The 19,075-nt window shown below is 39.9% G+C and overlaps 1 protein-coding gene across 11 annotated transcripts in view; it reads right to left on the bottom strand.

The window, feature by feature from the left end:
- Nucleotides 1–19,075, bottom strand: part of SDCCAG8 (SHH signaling and ciliogenesis regulator SDCCAG8) — a 250,606-nt gene that overhangs the window by 170,594 nt on the left and 60,937 nt on the right. For 10 of the 11 annotated variants that reach the window (XR_007131197.1, XR_007131195.1, XM_047754910.1 and 7 more), the window contains 3 exons: nucleotides 17,773–17,911; nucleotides 8,614–8,766; nucleotides 428–562 (listed from right to left, as the gene is read on the bottom strand). Coding sequence is in view for 8 of the 11 variants with exons in the window: in XM_047754910.1 (XP_047610866.1) it covers nucleotides 428–562; nucleotides 8,614–8,766; nucleotides 17,773–17,911 (427 nt within the window). In the remaining 3 variants the exon portion in view is untranslated. The remainder of the gene's footprint in view (nucleotides 1–427; nucleotides 563–8,613; nucleotides 8,767–17,772; nucleotides 17,912–19,075) is intronic. The other variant, XR_007131196.1, reaches the window with a different exon arrangement.

The following is a 19,075-nucleotide window of genomic DNA, read 5'->3' as shown; positions in this document are numbered from 1 at the left end:
TTACGTTAAGCACACTTTGCATGTTGTAAATGTCTTTTAGTATTATTGTAAGACCAAACCTACGCTATTTCTGGCAAAAAAAAAAAAAAAAAATTTACGCCTAATTGACTAATTTAGCAATACAAGTTTTATTAAATATTCAGTAACTAAACAAATAAAGCTGGCTTACTTACAAGTGTGTCTCACCAACTTAACCCTTAAGCTCTTCGAAGACATTATTTGTGTCTAATTCATCTTTGTATTTGCAGCACCCAGCAAAGGGCCTGCTGATAAGAAGTAAATGTTGAACAAATAACCATAATGTGAACATTTATTATCTCGAAATAACAAAACTTTTCTACTAGAAACTTCTTTCTGAGCTTTGAGCATCAGGAAGAAAATTTTCAAAGAAAATATGTGAGTAAATGGTAAACTAAAATCTCTATACCTTTGTGACATCCATTTCCTGGGAAGCAAGCTGGTTTTGAATTTCTTCTAGTTGATTAACAGCTGAAATTTTCTCTCTTGTAGCCTTTTCCACCTGGGTCTCCAGTTGGGCAATATTCTGAGATAGGGTCAACATCTGTGAGAGGAAATAAAAGTCCCAAGTGATAGTATCATTGACAAAACAAAAATACTTAAAATATTTTGAATTAACAAGAGTCTTGGCTTACAAATCATTTCTCTGTGGATTGGGTATCTCTATTACTTTACCTTTTCAACTCATCTATCTCCCTAGACTTAAAGATGTACTGTCCTCCTGTTCATCCCCTGGTCTCTGCACTCATTTTGGAAAACATGTAAGAAGAGGATAAATCAAAGTTTTGGTGCAAAGTCTAAGGTGACATAGCAGACACTCACGTAAGATATGGAGGAGATAGTCATGAATAAATTTCAGAGATGTCAAGGAATCAGATCACTCTTAGGCTGAATGGGAGAGCTGGAAAAGCAGATTATCTTTAGAGAGAGCTACTGGTGTTCTACAATCCCACTCACTTCCCCCAAAACCAGCCAAGAGGAGGGTCTATGCAGTTCCCTTTGTTGGAAAAAACCCCACCAGCCCTGCTATCTAGCTAGCACTATTCCTCTTGCAGGTTTCCTCTTAGCCACTGGCTCCACTCCTCCAGCAAGGCTTCTTTGACTAACCCCCAGTACAAAATAGGCACCCCTTCATATACGCATGGCTGATTCGGCTCATGTGTGTTGGGACAGTCATGGCTCTGGCTTGTAGCGGGCATCCATCTTCATTGACGGCTGCCCCTACGGTACTGGTGGTTTAACATTCTGACCACCACTCTGGCACAAATGCTTACAACAACCTCTCTTTATCTCTACCTATCTCTAGCACGGTCCTTAACACATCACACTTTTTTTTTTTTGGTCTTTTTGCTATTTCTTTGGGCCGCTTCCGCGGCATATGGAGGTTCCCAGGCTAGGGGTCGAATCGGAGCTGTAGCCACCGGCCTACGCCAGAGCCACAGCAACGCGGGGATCCGAGCTGCGTCTGTAACCTACACCACAGCTCACTGCAACGCCGGATCGTTAACCCACTGAGCAAGGGCAGGGACCGAACCCGCAACCTCATGGTTCCTAGTCGGATTCGTTAACCACTGCGCCACGACGGGAACTCCAACATCACACTTTTTGAGTTGTCTGTTTCCTTATTAGACTAGAAACTCCTCAAAGGTGTGCTCCTCAAGAGGTATGACGCTTAATGTTTGATAAATGCATGAATTCTTAGAATAAATAGCTTTTCTGAAGAACTCTCTGGATATCGGGTTCTTAGTTTTTCTTCCCAGGGTTATAAATGCTTTCTAGACCTTAGATTGAACCTTTAGAGTTTTTGGCTTACAAACACATTTTACTTTCCTCCAGTACGCCAAAATTTTCTAGGTTCTTAATTTCTCATTTGCAGCAGTTTTAAAGTGATAAAGACATGTTACCTTACCCCGGAGCAAATATATATATATATTAGTTTTTAATCAGTTAAAACAAAAACTGATAACAAATTGAAATAATATTTGAAATCTACCATTGTACACTAACATGGGTGTGAATTCGACACTAAAATCAATAACCAAAATTTTATAAAAAAAAAAAATCAAGATTAGAGATTCTCATACTAAGTGAAGTCAGAAAGATAAAGACAAACACCATATTATATCACTACTATGTGGCATCTAAAACAAGGCACGGATGATCCTATCTACAGAACAGAAACAAATCATGGACATGGAGAGCAGACTAGTGTTTGCCGGGGGAGGTCGGCGAGAGTGAGACAGGCAGGGAGTTTGGGGTTGGTAGATGCAAACTATTACATTTAGAACAGACTGAGTAATGGGGTCCTACTGTACAGCACAGGGAACTATATCCAATCTCTTGGGTAAGAACACGATGGAAGACTTAAAGAAAAAAAGAGTGTAAGAATGTGTGTGTGTGTGTGTGTGTGTGTGTGTGTGTGTGACTGGGTCACTTTGCTGTACAGCAGAAATTGAAGGAACATTGTAAATCAACTATACTTCAATTTAAAAAAAATCAAGATTGCCTTTGAATTACAACTAAATTTGCCAGTATTAAAATGTGAGCCTTGGTAGCTATTTTCCAATTTAGATGGTAGATGTATTAATTATCTTTCCTGGGGCTTGTGGAGAATTGTACATGTAACTTAGGATTGTTTACATGTTCTTATCATCAAAAGATTGGCTGCAAATCTAATTTGCCCATAAAATTACTTTTATGAATACCAAGCTATGAATTATCCTTATGCATATTATGATCTGAAATAAAAATTAAAGGTCAAAAGAAGTTAGATTTAACACATAAAAATATTTTAATTAAATTTCCTTAATTTAAAAATTCACATTCATGAGTATCCCTATTATGAAACATGTAATTACAGCTTTTCTGGAACTAAAAACAGAAAATTTAATTACCAGCTACTAGAAATCATATGCTGCTTATTTATGTGGATTTATGCCTTATGGTAAACATCTCAAATTGTGCGCATTTTTGAAGTAAATGTGCAGACATTTACTTTGCTAATGGTACATTCAGAGTTGGTTTCTTAGCATGTAACAAATTGTACGCCTTCCATATGACTCCCTCCCTCTGCCACCCATCACTCCTTTCCTCGGCCCACTACCTGTCTGCTCCCTTCTGTCACCCACTTCTCGAGGCCTCCCCTCCTGTTGTCACACCTTCTTTTTCCCCACGCCCACCATCTGGAAGTCAACGTTACACGGCAGGAGTTTCTCCACCCACATCTGTTGCAGAGACAGAAGGAACACAGACAGCTGCAACACTGCTGGATGTCTGGGGTGTTGACATCAGGTAAGTCCTTTAAACTTTGACAGGGGCAAGCAAGAGACAAGGACACCCAGGATGGGAGGGCTTGACAGAAAGCTCTACCTTACAGCAGTCCCTGGTATACTGAATGTGGTATAAAGTGGTACCTCCCATACAAGAGGTACCAGAATTAAGGATTCGAGCAATGGGTTATTATTGAGGGAACCCGACTGAGGAAAACTCACAAATCGCAGGGGGTATTCAATAAATAGATGATTGAAGAACTGATTGAACTAACAAACTTAGTGGCTGAGTGCAACCAAGGACCATTACTGATGCCAACAGACAAACTCACAGCGAGTACTGTTCATAAGGAAACGATTCGAAATCTGTCTAGGTAGAAGGCATCTGCTCTCCTAGAGCTTCCCACATACATGATATTTTTAAAAGAGTAAGAAGCAAGGAAAAAAGAAAAATAATAAAAAGATGGAAAGAAAATCCACCAGTCTCACAAGCATTCCCACCACGAGCACAGCAGGGATGCTTGCTCCAGCCCTAACTATGAGAACCATGTTGTTACGATTAATTGTTCAGACTCCCTGTTAGATTAACTTCCCGTGCTAGCAAGTTTTAATCCCCATGGAGAAGGAATATATTGGATTAATTTTCAGTTGGAAAAAAAAATGAGATTCAGAAAATTAATTTGCCCAAATTCATTTCAGATAATAAATAAATAAAAAAAATGGTGGGCTTTATATTAAATTCTGTCTGCTTGTAACCAAGACATAGGTCCAAGAAATCTATCCAGTAAGGCTATTTCTCTCTCTCTTGCTAGAGTGAGAATAACAGCCACAAGGTAAAATTTGTTAAATTGTCTACTCTAAGCCGGGTAGTATATTAAGTAGTTTCAAAATATTTACTTATTTCATCCTATCAACTGATCAATAGATCAACTCCATTATTTATGCCTTTGAAATGGGGAGAGGTTAACTGAATTTTTCAAGGTCATAGAAACGTCAAAGTGGATTCAACACTAAATCCTTTTACTCCAAAGTCTCCTTCTACCATTTCCTGTGAGAGTACTGGCTTCAGTGCTAGGATCACTTTCAGCTCATTATTCATACATCTTTATTTAGGGCATGACCTTGAGAAGAAATGTCAACTAAGGCTTACTGGGGGTAAAAGGAAAAAAAAAAAAAAAGACTCAAGCTCACAAATGCATTGTATTCCAGTTGCCACTTTCACTCATAAACTTAGCAGTTTAAGAACATTACACATGAAAGCACCTGGAATACCGCCTGGCGGATTTCAGATATCTTTTGTCTCTTCTTATCAGGAATTCTCATCAACATATCTTTACATAGTAGAACTGCTCAGCAAGAACTCCTCACTAAACAACACAGAAAAAAAGTCTCCCAGGTGGGAACAGTAGTTGATCTTTGCTCTTGATGCTACCCTCTCTGTCTCACCAACGCAAGGCTCAGCTCACAACTTCATCTACCTCCTCATGTGTCCTTCCTCGTGTTGGTTATAGCCGGCATTCTCTCCTGCACATTCTGCATTCCTAAATCTTGCCTATTTGTTGGAAGCTCAGTGAAAATGCCACCTTCTCCGCAAAGTTTTCCATGATCTCTTGCAGAGAGGAATCTGGTCTGATCCTCTGAACTCCTGGTATTTTAGTCAGGCCTTTCCAATGGCACAGGGCCTTTTTTCTTCCCTTTGTGTTCATTCAACAAATATCTATTGAGGGTATTTTATGTGGGAGGGATGTGCCAAGCAATAGGGTGTTAACAAACCATATACTCCAGGGACTCACAGTAAATTAGGGAAGATACTTCAACAAGAATTTGCAGTAAATTGAGTTATGGAAGCCCATCGGAGGGGCTCCCCAAAACTCCTCATTGGGAGACTGTGAGGAAAGGTGGCATCAAGAAAAACCATGAAGGATGAGTCAGAGGCCAGAGGAAGATTCCTCTAGGCAGTGGCGGGTAGCAAGGAGGGAAACGGGAGGGAAAAGGCACAGGCGAGAGCTGGAAATGAAAAATAGCATGGCAGACTGGCAGGTCTCCACACTTGAGGAGGTGCAAGCGGGTCAGGATGGTGGTGATACAGGAAGAAAGGAGATGACACTGCACAGCCAAAGAGAGAAAGAAAAATGTAAAAGATCCTACTTTTTATCCAAGGGGTTAGACAGAGACATGATAGGACTGTAAAACAAGAGACTGACCTACTGATGTATTCATTTTAGAAAGATCATCTCTGACTCTTCGGAGCAGACAACAGGTGAGGAGGAGGTGAGACTGGAAGCAAGGAGACCATCTGGGGCTGGCGGAATCATCCAAGGGTGATGTATGAAAGCACTGGGATGGAGAGACGGGGCAACGTAAAGTTGCCTGGAGCCTGAATCCCTAGAACTTGATGACTCAATAATGTCCAGGGTGAGGGAGAAGGAAGAGACAGGGATGACAGCAAGATTTCTGAGTTGGGCCACCGGCTGAATGAATAAATAGTGTTTCTACTATGAGAGGGAAGATGGGGAGTGAAGCTGTTCAGGAGCTCACTAAAGAGATAAAGATTTAGGAACCAATACCACATATATACTTAAAATCAAAGCCTCAAATGTTTCAGCCGTTTTGAACACCTAAATCTAAAGCTCTCTGCTAAATTCTAAAACCTCCTATCAAGTTGCTTTCTGGACATGTCGCCTTCATTATCTCAAAGGCACTTTACCACAGTAACCTAAAAGGCACGCATCATCATGCTCCCAAATCAAGAACATCGATTCAGAGACATGAAAGAGAATCTTTTAAGGAGAGTAAGAACTGAAAAATATTCACTAAAAATAGCACAAGAAGGTCTCCAGTGAATACAGCAACAGTAATTTCATTGGCTAGGGGCACAAAAGCTGAAATGCAGTGGGCTCAACAGTGAGTGAGGTGGGGAGAAAATAAAAACAACACATATGGACAAATCTTTCAAGAAACTTGACCATTGAGGGAAAGAGTAAGGAGGGAAATGGATTAGTAAGGTGGCTTCCAGTCTTGGCTGCACATTGAAATCACCTGGACAATTTTTTAAACGACAGATACCTCTATCCTACCCTCAGATATTCTCCCATAAGTCGTTTTGGATACAGATTGAGCAATGAGTTGTTGGAACTTCTGGGTAGCCAAGATGGAGAAAGACTAGAATGGTTGTTTCTTTCAACAGATGAGAGAAAAATATTTGAGTATTTTCTTGATGATAAGGACTCTTCTTGCAGTGAGGACAGGCTGAAGATTCGGAAGCGGAAGCGAATGGGGAACTAATAGAAACAGGTCCCTGAAGTGGTGGCAGAGGATGGGATCCACAACAAGGAGAAAGGATTAGCATTAAGCCCCTCTCCCTCTGACCAGAGTGCAACACAGGTGCAACTGTGCTTCAGGCAGAGGTGGGGGGAAATAAATAAGTTGAAGTGATTACACCTAATGACTTCAACTTCCTTTGTTAGGAGAGCAAGGCTCTCTGCTGAGGATGAGAGGAAAGGTGCTGTGGTAGAGAATTTGAGGAGAATAAAAGCGATTTGAAATAGTCCTTGCAAGATACCATCACCTCCTACCTGGACTACTCCAATTACCTCCACCTGATCTCCAGGCAGTCACTGGTTCTCCTTCAAATCTCCTGACAGATGATTTTTCCCAAATATGACACTATGACATGGCCCAATTTAAAGCCATTCAATGGCTTTCCACCACTGCTTGCATAAAATTAAAAGTCCTTCACATGAATTTTAAAGCCATTCACGATATGGTCCCTGCATTCTTCTCCCAACTCATCTTCCACTGCTCTGAACCTAACTTCAAATGCTCCAGTCATCTGAGCCTTCTCTAGATTCCTAGAAAGTATGATGCTTTCTGGCTTCAGAGCCTTGGGAATGTTGTCTTCCTGGGTCTGAGACTCTTCACTGGACCACCCCTTCTGAGTCTCGTTTGCAAAGTCTCTTTCTTGGGAAAGTCTTTCCTGACCTCCGAGACTAAGTCATATTTGCCTGTTATCCATTCTCATGGTACTCTACACTGTACCTTCATGCCTTTACCACAGTGGCAAAAAAAAAAAAAAAAAATCACTTTATCACAGGGGTAAAAATCAGTAGTAGGTGTTTAACGCCTACCTCTCCCTCTAGTCTATAAGCTTCATGAGGGAACTGCATTAGTCCTGTGACTACCACATTCCTGGGACCTCCAAATAGTATCTGTTGAATCCTGAATGAATGGGAGAGAAAAGAATGCACAGGAACACTGCTAAAAAGCACCGAAGGAACCATGGACACTAAAGACCATCGGTGGTGTCACCTGCAAGACTGTGGGATTTTCTTCAGCAACTGAGATCACCAATCCAGGTTAGAGAAGGTAGGTAGTTAGTCTGAAGTACAGTTAGGTTTTGACAGGCTTTTTTATTCTTTGATTTTTTTAGGATAAGAAAACAAGGGTATCTGTGAGACTTAAAACTCACTGGGCAGAATTTGTGATTTTTCTCTTTACACAGCCTCGGCTTGCACATTGCCTTGCACACCATAGACTCAGTAGGTGTTTGACTGCGTCAATGATCACATGTTGGAATGTTGTAAGACAATGTGTAGGTCCAAGCTGTGAGCCTGCTTTGACAAAACAAAGCAACTAACTGTGGTTTGGGTTACTTCATGAACCACATCTCACTTAATTTCACTTTCCTGTAGCATCTTTAAAGACAGTTCCACTAAACTCTGTATTCTAGTTTGCTACTGCTTTTCAAATACTGCCCATTTCATGTTGTCTCTTCCTTTTGCCTCTAATTTCTCCCTTCCATTTATTCATCTGGTGATGGTGATCATTCATCATGCAATTTGTTAGAACCTATTTTGTACAGAGTATAGAATCACTTTTTTTTGGGGGGGGGTCAGTTGGTTTCTTACAAATGAAAGGTTTTTTTTTCTCTTCTGAAAGTCTAATTTAGAAGTGGGGATGAAACAGGAGAGTGATCTCTCCTTGATTTAACCAAGGTTGAAATGAAATCTGGGTACCTGAAGAGCTCCTGCTCTCCTCTGACAGAGGAGGAATCAAACAGAATGGCAAGATTAGAGTAAATTTCACAATTTCACATCATGAAATCTAATTAATTATTTTCTTTGGAAAGATCAGAGAATGTAACTTTTATAGAGAAATACATTGAAGAACAGAAAATTTTATGAACTCTCAGTTTTAAGCAAACTAGACTACGTAAAAGGTTTAAAGTTTTAAAGATCATTCAAAAATTAGAGCCTACAGAATTAGCAATTACATCCCCATAAACATTTCTCCTGCAATGTGGATAACAAATTGAACCCTTAAGCACCTTTGATCTCATGTCCTCTCTTTCTTTTGTCATTTCTTTTTTCATCATCTCTTTCTCAAAGGTCCTTTTTTCTTGCTGAGATGCAAGTTCTTTCTCAAGTCGTTCTGTCTGCCTCTCTAGTTCATTCTTCAACTGTTCGCACTGGATTAAAGCCTGCCAGAATAAGCAAGACAGAGTGAAATGGGACCTTAGAATTTAGAAGAAAAAAGGGGATATGAGACAATTAAGCTTTAATTGTATTTAAGATAGTTAAAAGTCACTCTAAAATCAACATAAAGACTCTTTTCATATTTGTCAACACTGATCTAAAATAGTGTTTGAATATTACATTTATTCACATATTTCAATGTTCACAATTAAGGCTATATTAACTAATTGACTAAGAAAATCCAGGTAGGAGTTCCCGTCGTGGCGCAGTGGTTAACGGATCCGACTAGGAACCATGAGGTTGCGGGTTCGGTCCCTGCCCTTGCTCAGTGGGTTAACGATCTGGCGTTGCCGTGAGCTGTGGTGTAGGTCGCAGACGCTGCTCGGATCCTGCGTTGCTGTGGCTCTGGCGTAGGCCGACAGCTACAGCTCCGATTAGACCCCTAGCCTGGGAACCTCCATATGCCGCGGGAGCGGCCCAAAGAAATAGCAAAAAGACCAAAAAAAAAAAAAAAGAAAAAAAAAAGAAAATCCAAGTAACAAACCTTGATAAGGGCCACAGAGGAGTTAGAATTTTGGAAAAAAAAAAACTAGAAAAAAACAAGTGTTCTAGTATTTCAATTATATGTTTATACTAATATGAAATATATAAGTATCTAACTTAACTGATTTTCCATTTGGTCATGGTTAAAAATAATCTGTACTTTACACGATAAACAAGGTATATGGAATGACTGGCCAGTGGGGACCTGCAGTAGAGTACAAAGAACTCTACCCAATATTCTGTCATAATCCATGTGAGAAAAGAATCTGAAAGAGAACCGATGTGTGTACAGGTAAAACTGAGTCACTTTGTTTTTTAGCAGAATATATCACGATATTGTAAATCAACTATACTTCAATAAAACTTTAAAAAATGAAAAAATGATAAATTTCAAGATAAAATGTATTTGTCATAACATACAGGCATCTATTGTTTAATTACATAGTAATCAAGTTTGCTTAAATACAACTAAGATAAGATTGAGTTCACTCTTCTTACATACATAACTAGGTTAAACATTAGGCATTAATTAAGATAAAGACTCAAAATAACATTTAGTACCTAGTTTGATAAAATGAGAAGTGTCATCTTTCATTTCTGCCCATTTAGGAGTCCTCAATTGTCTGTTCATCTAAATTTCCCATTCTGAGTTTCAGGAAGTAACAACTCTAACTTCCTTTTGGATGTATCCACAATATTTTTATATGTGATACCCAAAAATTCAAAATCCAAAAAAAAGTCCCAGTAAAAGTAAGGTGCCTCACATAGAGCATCTGAGTCATTCTATGCTACCTTAGCCTTATCCCAGTGGCTCTTAACTACACTATCCACCTCACTTCACCTCTGTGTTCCCCTCAGTTGATTGAAACTTGAATCTCATCTGACTTAGACACTGTGTAATTATAATTTGATAATCACATTCCTGGTTAATGGAGATGGAGGTGGTTTCAGTAAGCACTGATTTATGTGTTGCTCTGCTTCCCTCTGGTGAAAGCTATAATAAATACACACAGTAAATAGCTGAAGTATGTGAATTTTCTTCTTTTTATCCTAAAAGCATTAAACCCTAATTTCTTTTCTTTTTTTTTTTTGTCTTTTCTAGGGCCACTCCCGCGGCATATGGAGGTTCCCAAGCTAGGGGTCCAGTCGGAGCTGCAGCCCCCGGCCTATGCCACAGCCACAGCAATGCCAGATCCTTAACCCACTGAGCAAGGCCAGGGATCAAACCTGCAACCTCATCGTTTCTAGTCAGATTCGTAAACCACTGCGCCACGACAGGAACTCGTAAACCCTAATTTCTTTCAAACTCTTTTGGAAACTTTCTATACTCTGAGGCATAAAATGTGAGAATAAAATTCAACTGCCTCAGATGAATTGATAAATAAGTACGTATACATTCCTTCCATTAAATCTTTGGTAATTCTAGGACTCCTCGTCCTAGTTTTCAGAATCCTGGATGATTTGGGACTCCCTGATTTTACTCATATAATCATTCGGCAAAGGCAAAATAACTAAATCCTCAAGGCATAGGTCAAAGAAGGGTCAACTGCAATTAACTGATAGATCTTCATAGGTGACTGAGTTAATCTAGGGCCTCCAGCTGCCATCATTCCTAGTAGTCCCCAAGGTTGTGGCTTCTTCCTTTTTCCAAGCACAATCCTTTTCAGGCTGTAGGTCTTGGGGAGTTGGGGACTTACATGCCCCCCCCCCCCACCAGGAGACTCAATCCTAAAAGGTGCTTTTCTCTCTTAAGAAATCTATTTGTAGTGATTCTTTGCTGACCACATTAACACGTTTCCCCAAACATTACTGGACTTGATATTCCCAGTTCTAGCTTTATTAAACCAATGAGTATGCATTACTACCTTAACGGAGTCAAAACATTTTCTGAAATAAATTTGTATCTAGCCAACTTGATGTTTAAAATAGGGTAAGCATCCCAAGTGCTAGGGCTAGGTTCCTAGAAATGCTTGTGATCGAAGCATTCATGATTAAAGAAAGAATTATGAGGAATGTTAGAGTTTGCATTTATGAACATAAACTTAAGTCTGAAAATGTGTTCATTTTTATGAAATATAGCCCAGAAAATTAAAACGATTTTCAACATGTTTTAAGCATTTCTTACAAATAATGGAATCTATTGATTTTTAACCCTTAAACCCTTGCTTACTAGAAAGGTTTCTATCTCCCATTTTCAAGTTGTTTATAATTTGTTTTTGTTTTGTGGTAAATAATGTACAAATCAAGAAGCATTATGGTCTATGTCTGTGCTTGCAATTAATGCTCAATGGTCTTCTGATTTTCCTTTTACTTTGGGTTTCTAATTCTTGCCTTTCTGATTCTGCTGTCGTCCAAGAAAAGAATTGTGTGGATACTTAAAAAGGAAGAAAGAAAGTCTGGGGGACATTTATTCAACCTACTGGGTTGGTGGTGTTGTTGGTTTTTTTTTTTTTTTTTTAAACTCTCTTTAAAGGATTATCTCATAGATATGTTCATAGTAATTTCATGCCAAAGCCAACAACTTCCCTTCCAAAGATGTCACTGCAAAAGTCTCTACTTTTCTACTCTCATTTATTACCAGGTTAATTTTTCTCCCTTTTAAAATTATTCCCAGCTGTAATGACTTGCAAATTTCAAAGAAAAACAGAAACATTTATCGGCCACTTACCATGTGCCAGAGTTTGCTGAACGGCTTACATGGACTAATTTATTTAATTCTCATTAAATGTTAAGTGTTTTTTATCACTCAGTTGATAAAAAACTGAGGCTCTGAGACATTAGGTAACTTGCCCAAGAGCACAGACTTAGAAAGTGGCAGAATAGGGATTTGATTCAAGGGAGTTAAACGATTGAGAATCTATGTATGGCATTATAATTTTCTCATGTTATAGATTTATTTTCTTACAAAATTCTCAGGTTTTCACTGCCACTATAGAAGTATGTACAGTCCACCCTCCTTATCTGCAAGTTCTGTATTCATGGGTTCTACGTCTGGGGTTTCAACCAACTGAGGATTTAGGTCCTGGAATAAATCCCACATGCACAGAGGTAGCACTGGTATAATATGATATAATATATAGCATAATACAATGTAATGAAACAATGTGACAGCTTCGACGTATTTAGCATGCAATATGCAAAATGGGACACTAGATGGCAACAAATATCAAGAAACTCTAAGAACAAAGTAACAATTTCGTAACTCAGAAATAAACAAGTTGGTTTTAAAATTAAAATATGTATGCTGTTTCACTTTTTACTCCCAGAAAGCAAAATTCCTAATATATTTGAATATACCTTAGCGATATAAACTACTGGACCTGTACTGCTGTTTATATACTACTTAGAAAGCAATACTCGGTAGTTTCTCTAGTTCTTAACTATTCAAACTTCGAAAGCACCAATTACAAAAATTCATACTCATATTTAAAGCTAATAATTAACTTTAACATTTATTGTACAATTAATGTGTAAATAGCCAGATGAAGGATACGGTGATAGATGTCACAGATCTAGCTTTTAAGAACTTTTGGTGGAGCTATGTAAACAGCCACAAAAATGATACACAGCTCACTAGGAATACAGACTTGGAAGAGATTAATTCAATTAAGAGAGGGCTGGGGAAAATTTTTAGGAAGACTGTCACCTGAGTTGAGCCTCATAGGTTGAACAGGTATTTCACAGATGAATACAGTGCAGAAAAGTACAGCAGAAGCAATTCATGGAAATAGTCAATTACAGTTTATGTTTCAGAAACAGCACAGGTTATAGGAAAGGAGTGTAGTGAAAGGTGAATCTAGAAACGTGGGACTCTACCGTCAAAGATCTGGAACGTCATACTAGGGATTCATGTTTCCTTCTTCTACACCAGGAAGGCTGCCTGAACAGGGAGATTTACAGTTTAGGAAGACGTTGGCAGTGGAGTGAAAGATACACTGGAACTGAGAGAGACCTGAGTGAGACCAATGGCAAGGCTGTTGTAATAGGCCATGTGGGTTGCATAAGCGTATGCGACTACTTGAAGCCGGGGCAGGGGTACAGGAATAGAAGTTGCAGGCATAACTTAGGAAGAAGGGCCTCTGAAGAGATGGTGAGAGGCTGGCAATGGACTGGATGTCTAGAGGAGGAGCCAAGATGTTTTAAAGGATCCAAGCCAGGGTTGTTGGTAAGACCATGATATTCTTATCTGAAAAAAGATACCAGAGAGAACACAGTAGAAGGAAGAGGAGTGGTAGGCAGGAGGAGGGGAGAAGGGACAAGGCACAGCATTTGGGATGCTAATGGCATATCACCCAGGTGAAGAGGTTTAGAAGTAGAAATGTAGATTTGGGGCACAGGAGAGCTGGGAGAGCTAAAGGCACCATGCGGGGGTGTTCGGATGAAGAGAAGACACAAAGTCCTGAAATCCGGGCGACTTGAGGGGAAAGGCCAGGAACTGACTGTGAGGAAGGTCTGCACGTAAGGCTTGTGGAAAACAAGCTGAAAGAGGTGTGGAGGAGGAGACAAGGGCAGTGCCAAGAGAACCCACAAGGGGAAAGAATCAGATGAATCAAGGGGAAAAGACGGTCTGTTATGCCAGGACAGTAACGGCCTCCTAGAGTTTGAGTAAAATGAGGATTGAGGTGAGGTCACTGGGTTTAGTAATCAGGAAGTGACTGGTGACCATAAACTGAGCAATTCAGCAGCATGAAATCAGACTACAATTGGTTGAAAGTCTGACTACAGTGTGTTCAGAAGTGAATGCAAAGCTACAAAGGTTTAAAAAAAAAACTAAAAAACAGTGGAGAAGAAAGGACTGAAGATACAAAAACATGTGATGAAAAATGGCTTGAGGTCCCTGAAACTCCAGACACAGGAGATAGCAAGAACATGAGATTCACCTTGGGAAGTAAGAGGACCAGATAAATAAGAAAGAAATGAGGAGTTCTCTCGTGGCTTAGTGGGTTAAGGATAGGGTATTGTCACTGCTATAGCTTGGATCAATGGATTGTCACAGAATCCAGCTTGTAGCATGGGTTCAACCCCTGGCCCAGAAACTTCTACATGCTGCAGGTATGGCCAAAAAGAAAAAAAAAATGAGGAGACACATTTGAGGGATGCAAAGGTGTTGAAGAAGCTCTTGTCAGTTGGTTGTTTTTGTTTTGATGGAATGAATACAATGAGTTTAGCATGAGGCTGTAAAATTCACATCTAAATGGAAAAGGAAGAGGAGCAGCCTGGAGACAAAGGTACAGTAAGATGTGAGAGGAGGCTGAAGCACTAGAGGCAGTTATGAGGACATGGACTAGATTTAACTGGGACAGGGAGGAAGAGAAAAGGCTTGGTGTTAGAGCTTGAGATCTCGTGGGCACGTCAGTTCAGGCGGGAGGGACATGTCAGAGGTCAGGAAGGCCAAGTGTGGAGGGACCAAGGCCTTGCAGAGGTTAACCCCACGGACGGTGAAACCTCTCAGGCTGATGAAAAGAGATGAAGCAGAGGGTGCTAAGGACTGAATGTCTGTGCCTCTCCAAAATTCAGATGTTGAAACCTAACCCCCAGTGATGCAAATAAATAGTGGGCCCTACGGGAGGGGATTAGGTCATGAAGGTAGATCCCTCGTGAATGGGATGAGCGCTCTTCTAAAAGAGACTCCAGAGAGCTCCCGCGCGGCCTCCGCCATGTGAACGCACAGCACGAAGACAGCTGCTTGTGAACCAGAAAAACTCCAAATCTACCAGTGCCTTGATCTTGGACTTCCAGAACTGTGAGAATCAATGTTTGTAGTTTAAGATATGCTAAGTGTATAAAAGATATTACAATGTTATAAACCGAAGTAATGAAACAGATGATTTTCTTTTAAAAAAGTGCCAAATAGAGTCTTCTGGATTGAGAGTTTATACTGATTAAAATTAGGGAGAGAAGAGAAAAATGATTTCAAAGAGACATGGTAACCTGATTTTGAAGAGGAATTAGACGTAGGTACCAAAGCAAAGGCCCATGAATGGCAGGAAGGAGTGGAGGGCATGCCGAGCCCTCCAACACAGCCAGGTGAGATGAAATGATGGCAAAGGGCTTCGCTGGAGGTTTTGAGGGTCATGATATCATCAAAGGGCAGCTACACTTCAATACAAATGACAAAATAAGAGTGTTTGAGGAAGTAAAGTGGGTTAGACATTTGGTCAGAATGACAGAAGTTTCAGAAGGCAGAGGAGGTCAGTCTCCTAAGGCAATACAAAGGAAAGCAAAAATAAACAAATGAGACCTACTCAAACTTATACGCTTTTTTTTTTTGCCATTTCCTTTGTCTTTTTTTTTTTTTTTTTTTTTTTTTGCCATTTCTTGGGCCACTCCCGCGGCATATGGAGGTTCCCAGGCTAGGGGTCAAATCGGAGCTGTAGCCGCTGGCCTATGCCACAGCCACAGCAACACAGGATCCAAGCCGCGTCTGCAACCTACACCACAGCTCACGGCAACGCCGGATCCTTAACCCACTGAGCAAGGCCAGGGATCGAACCCGCAACCTCATGGTTCCTAGTCGGATTCGTTAACCACTGCGCCATGACGGGAACTCCCCAAACTTATAAGCTTTTGCACAGCAAAGGAAGCCATAAACAAAACAAAAACACAAACTATGGAATGGGAGAAAATACTTGCAAACGATGCAACTGACAAGGGCTTAATTTCAAAAATTTACAACTAGCTTATACAACTCAAGAACAAAAAGACAAGCAATCCAATCAAAAAATGGGCAGAAGATCTAAAATAGACATTTCTCCAAAGAAATACAGTTGGCCAAAAGGCTCATGAAAAGATGCTCATTATCTCTAGAGAAATGAAATCAAAACTAAAGTAAGGTACTACCTCAGATCAATCAGAAAGGCCGTCATTAAGAAGTCTATAAACAATAAATTCTGAAGAAGGTGTGGAGAAAAGAGAACCCTCTTACACTACTGGTGGGATTGTAAATTGGTGCAGCCACATTGGAAAACAGTATGGAGGTTCCTCAAAAAAAACCAAAAATAGAGTTGCCATATGATCCAGCAACCCCACTCCTACATACTCAAACAAAACTGTAATTTGAAAAGACACATGCGCCCTAATGTTCATACAGCAGTATTCACAATGGCCAAAACGTGGAAACAACCTGAATGCCCATTGACAGCTGAACAGATAAAGAAGTGGTGTATATAAACACATACCCTACACACGCACACACAGATACCCAATGGAATATTATGTGGTCATTAAAAAGAATGAAATACTGCCATCAGTAGCAATATAGATGGACCTAGAGATTGTCATACTAAGTGAAGTTAGAAAGAGAAAGACAAATAGCATATGATATCTCTTATATGTGAAATCTGAAATACGACACCAATCAACATATCTATAAAACAAAAACAGACTCAAAGACATAGAGAACAGACTTGTGGTTGACAAGGTGGGGCTAGGGAGGGACAGGCTGGGAGTCTGGGGTTAGCAGAGGCAAACTATTTTATATAGGATGGATAAACAACAAGGTCCTACTGTACAGCACAGGGAATGATATTTAATATCCTGTCATTAACCATAATGGGAAAGAACGTGAAAAAGAATGTGTGTATAAGTGAGTCACTGCTGCTGTACAGCAGAAATTAACATAGCATTGTACGCAAATCGACTACTTCAATAAAATATTTAAAAACTTCAAAAAGTAAAAAAACTAACTATTGAAAAAGATTGATTACTCTTCTAGTGCAATAACACAGTGATGCTACTACATGACTTAGGCCAGTGCTCTACAACAGAACTTTCTTTTGTGATGGTGGAAATGTTCTCTGTCTGCGACAGCCGATACAATAATCACGAGGTACCTGTGGCTACTAAGTACTTGAGGTGTGGCTACAAGATAAATACACACCAACTTGAATGGTTTAAGGCGTGGCCCCTCAACACTGCAATGAATCAACAACAACCTCCTATTATTCAAAGTGCTTAGAACACTGCTTGATCCCTATGTAACTATTACTACCATCATCATTAAATCTGTTTGACTAAGCACACAACGGATCCAGCCTCACAGCTAAAGATGCTATTAAATACACACATATTATTATCATGGCATCTTGGATGCTCTCAAAACTTCCCAGGTACAGAGGAAAAACATCTGTCTTTAGTCACACATGAACATATACAAATGTGTAAGCATGGGTGTTAACAGTTTCGCTTAGCATTAAAAATTATTAGGAAATAAAAAGGTTAAGCATACAAGTCTCTCAAAGTCACATTGTACTATATTCTTTCAATAGTGACACAGCAAGAGAATTTGCAGGGGAATACGAATTCTCCAATAGCAACTTTAATTTAGAAAGTCAACATTTAACAAATTGGTATTCACTTTGTGTGCTTGGAAAAGAGAGTTTAGTTATGGAAGAGTAACCAAACCAATATGCGGAAAAGAAAAAAAATGCAATTATGGTAGGCCTTTATGTTAATCTTATTAGACTTGCCTTGGTTTTTTCAAAATTGGCTTCCTCGGTCATTTGCACAGCTTGTTTCACCTGCTCAAAAGCACTCGCTTCTCTTTGCTGCACATCCGTCAAGCTGCTCCTTACAGAAACTAGTGCAGACATCAAGTCATCTCGTTCTCTGTCAGCACAAAAAAAGAACATGGAAACCAAGAAATGATCAAACGAGCGTGCACTCACTTTCTTTCAGGAAGAAAAAAGTATTAATGTGAATTATAAGAAGAGCCAGGACAGGCCGGTTCAGCCCAGAGTCAAACACACCCCGGAGAAAGACCCTCTGTGCTCACTGGGCAAGGGGCAGGCAGAGCAGCCAGAGAGGCCACGAGCATTCATGGCAAGACGGCATCCGCGTGGGACAATACCCTATTGTGAAGAGGACTGGCACACTCAGGGCTGCAGAGGAAAGCCCAGAAAAGAGGAAGTTAGTTTCAAAATTAAATGGGTGGGGGTGAAAAGGAGCAAAAAGTAACAAAGCAGGGAAGGTGGGGGTTGTACATGGAAGGAGAAGCTGCCATGCTGAGAAGGGACTACTGAGGTTTCGTTCTCACTGCTGACTCCCCCTGGAACAAACACAGGTCCTTTCCTTTCTATCCCGCTTCACAATCTTCTTTTTCATGCTTCTCTACAGATGAAAACCTTCCACTTACTTATAAACATGTTTCTTCTTTCAATGGGTAGTTCTGTTGAATCCCTCAAAGGCCTGAGTTACACATATAATGCAAAATCGGTTGCAGAAAGTTTTACAAAATCTTACCCCACTGGGTTTTGCTCATTGCCTAGCTCCACCTCCTCCTTAGCAGTTCTCAGAAGTACCCTCAGCTAAGCTATTTCTTGGGGACAGAAATGAACTGAATGCCAAAATACTCTGGCATGTAAAACAGCAAGGATCCAATCTCATAGGTTAAATAAATCCCATATAAAAGATTTCAGGATATTTGGAACTTATCCACTGGATAAAAATGACCAGTAGAAGCCAAAAAAGTGAGGGTGGGAAACTTTCTATACACACAAAGCAAAAAAAAAAAAAAAGTAAGTTGCACTGTTATTTTTGCTATTCCATGATTTGTTAACAGCTCAAGCCCTGAACTGTGGTTTCAAATTCACTTGAAGTAACTGCTGCAGTTTTTTTTTTTTTTTCATTGCCAAGTTCTGAACTATCGGCAAAGAGCCAATTGTGTAAACTATTAAAAAAATGAGCAAACTTTAAGGAGTTCCAACTTAAAAGAGTATAATTGCTGAATTTTTAATTACTTTCAAAATTAACCAGTGACTCGACTGAAAAATC

Source organism: Phacochoerus africanus, chromosome 12, assembly GCF_016906955.1.
Source record: "Phacochoerus africanus isolate WHEZ1 chromosome 12, ROS_Pafr_v1, whole genome shotgun sequence".
In the NCBI taxonomy this organism is placed as follows: domain Eukaryota; kingdom Metazoa; phylum Chordata; class Mammalia; order Artiodactyla; family Suidae; genus Phacochoerus; species Phacochoerus africanus.
The sequence above is the reverse complement of the archived record's forward strand: the minus strand, read 5'-3'. Positions and strand labels throughout refer to the sequence as shown.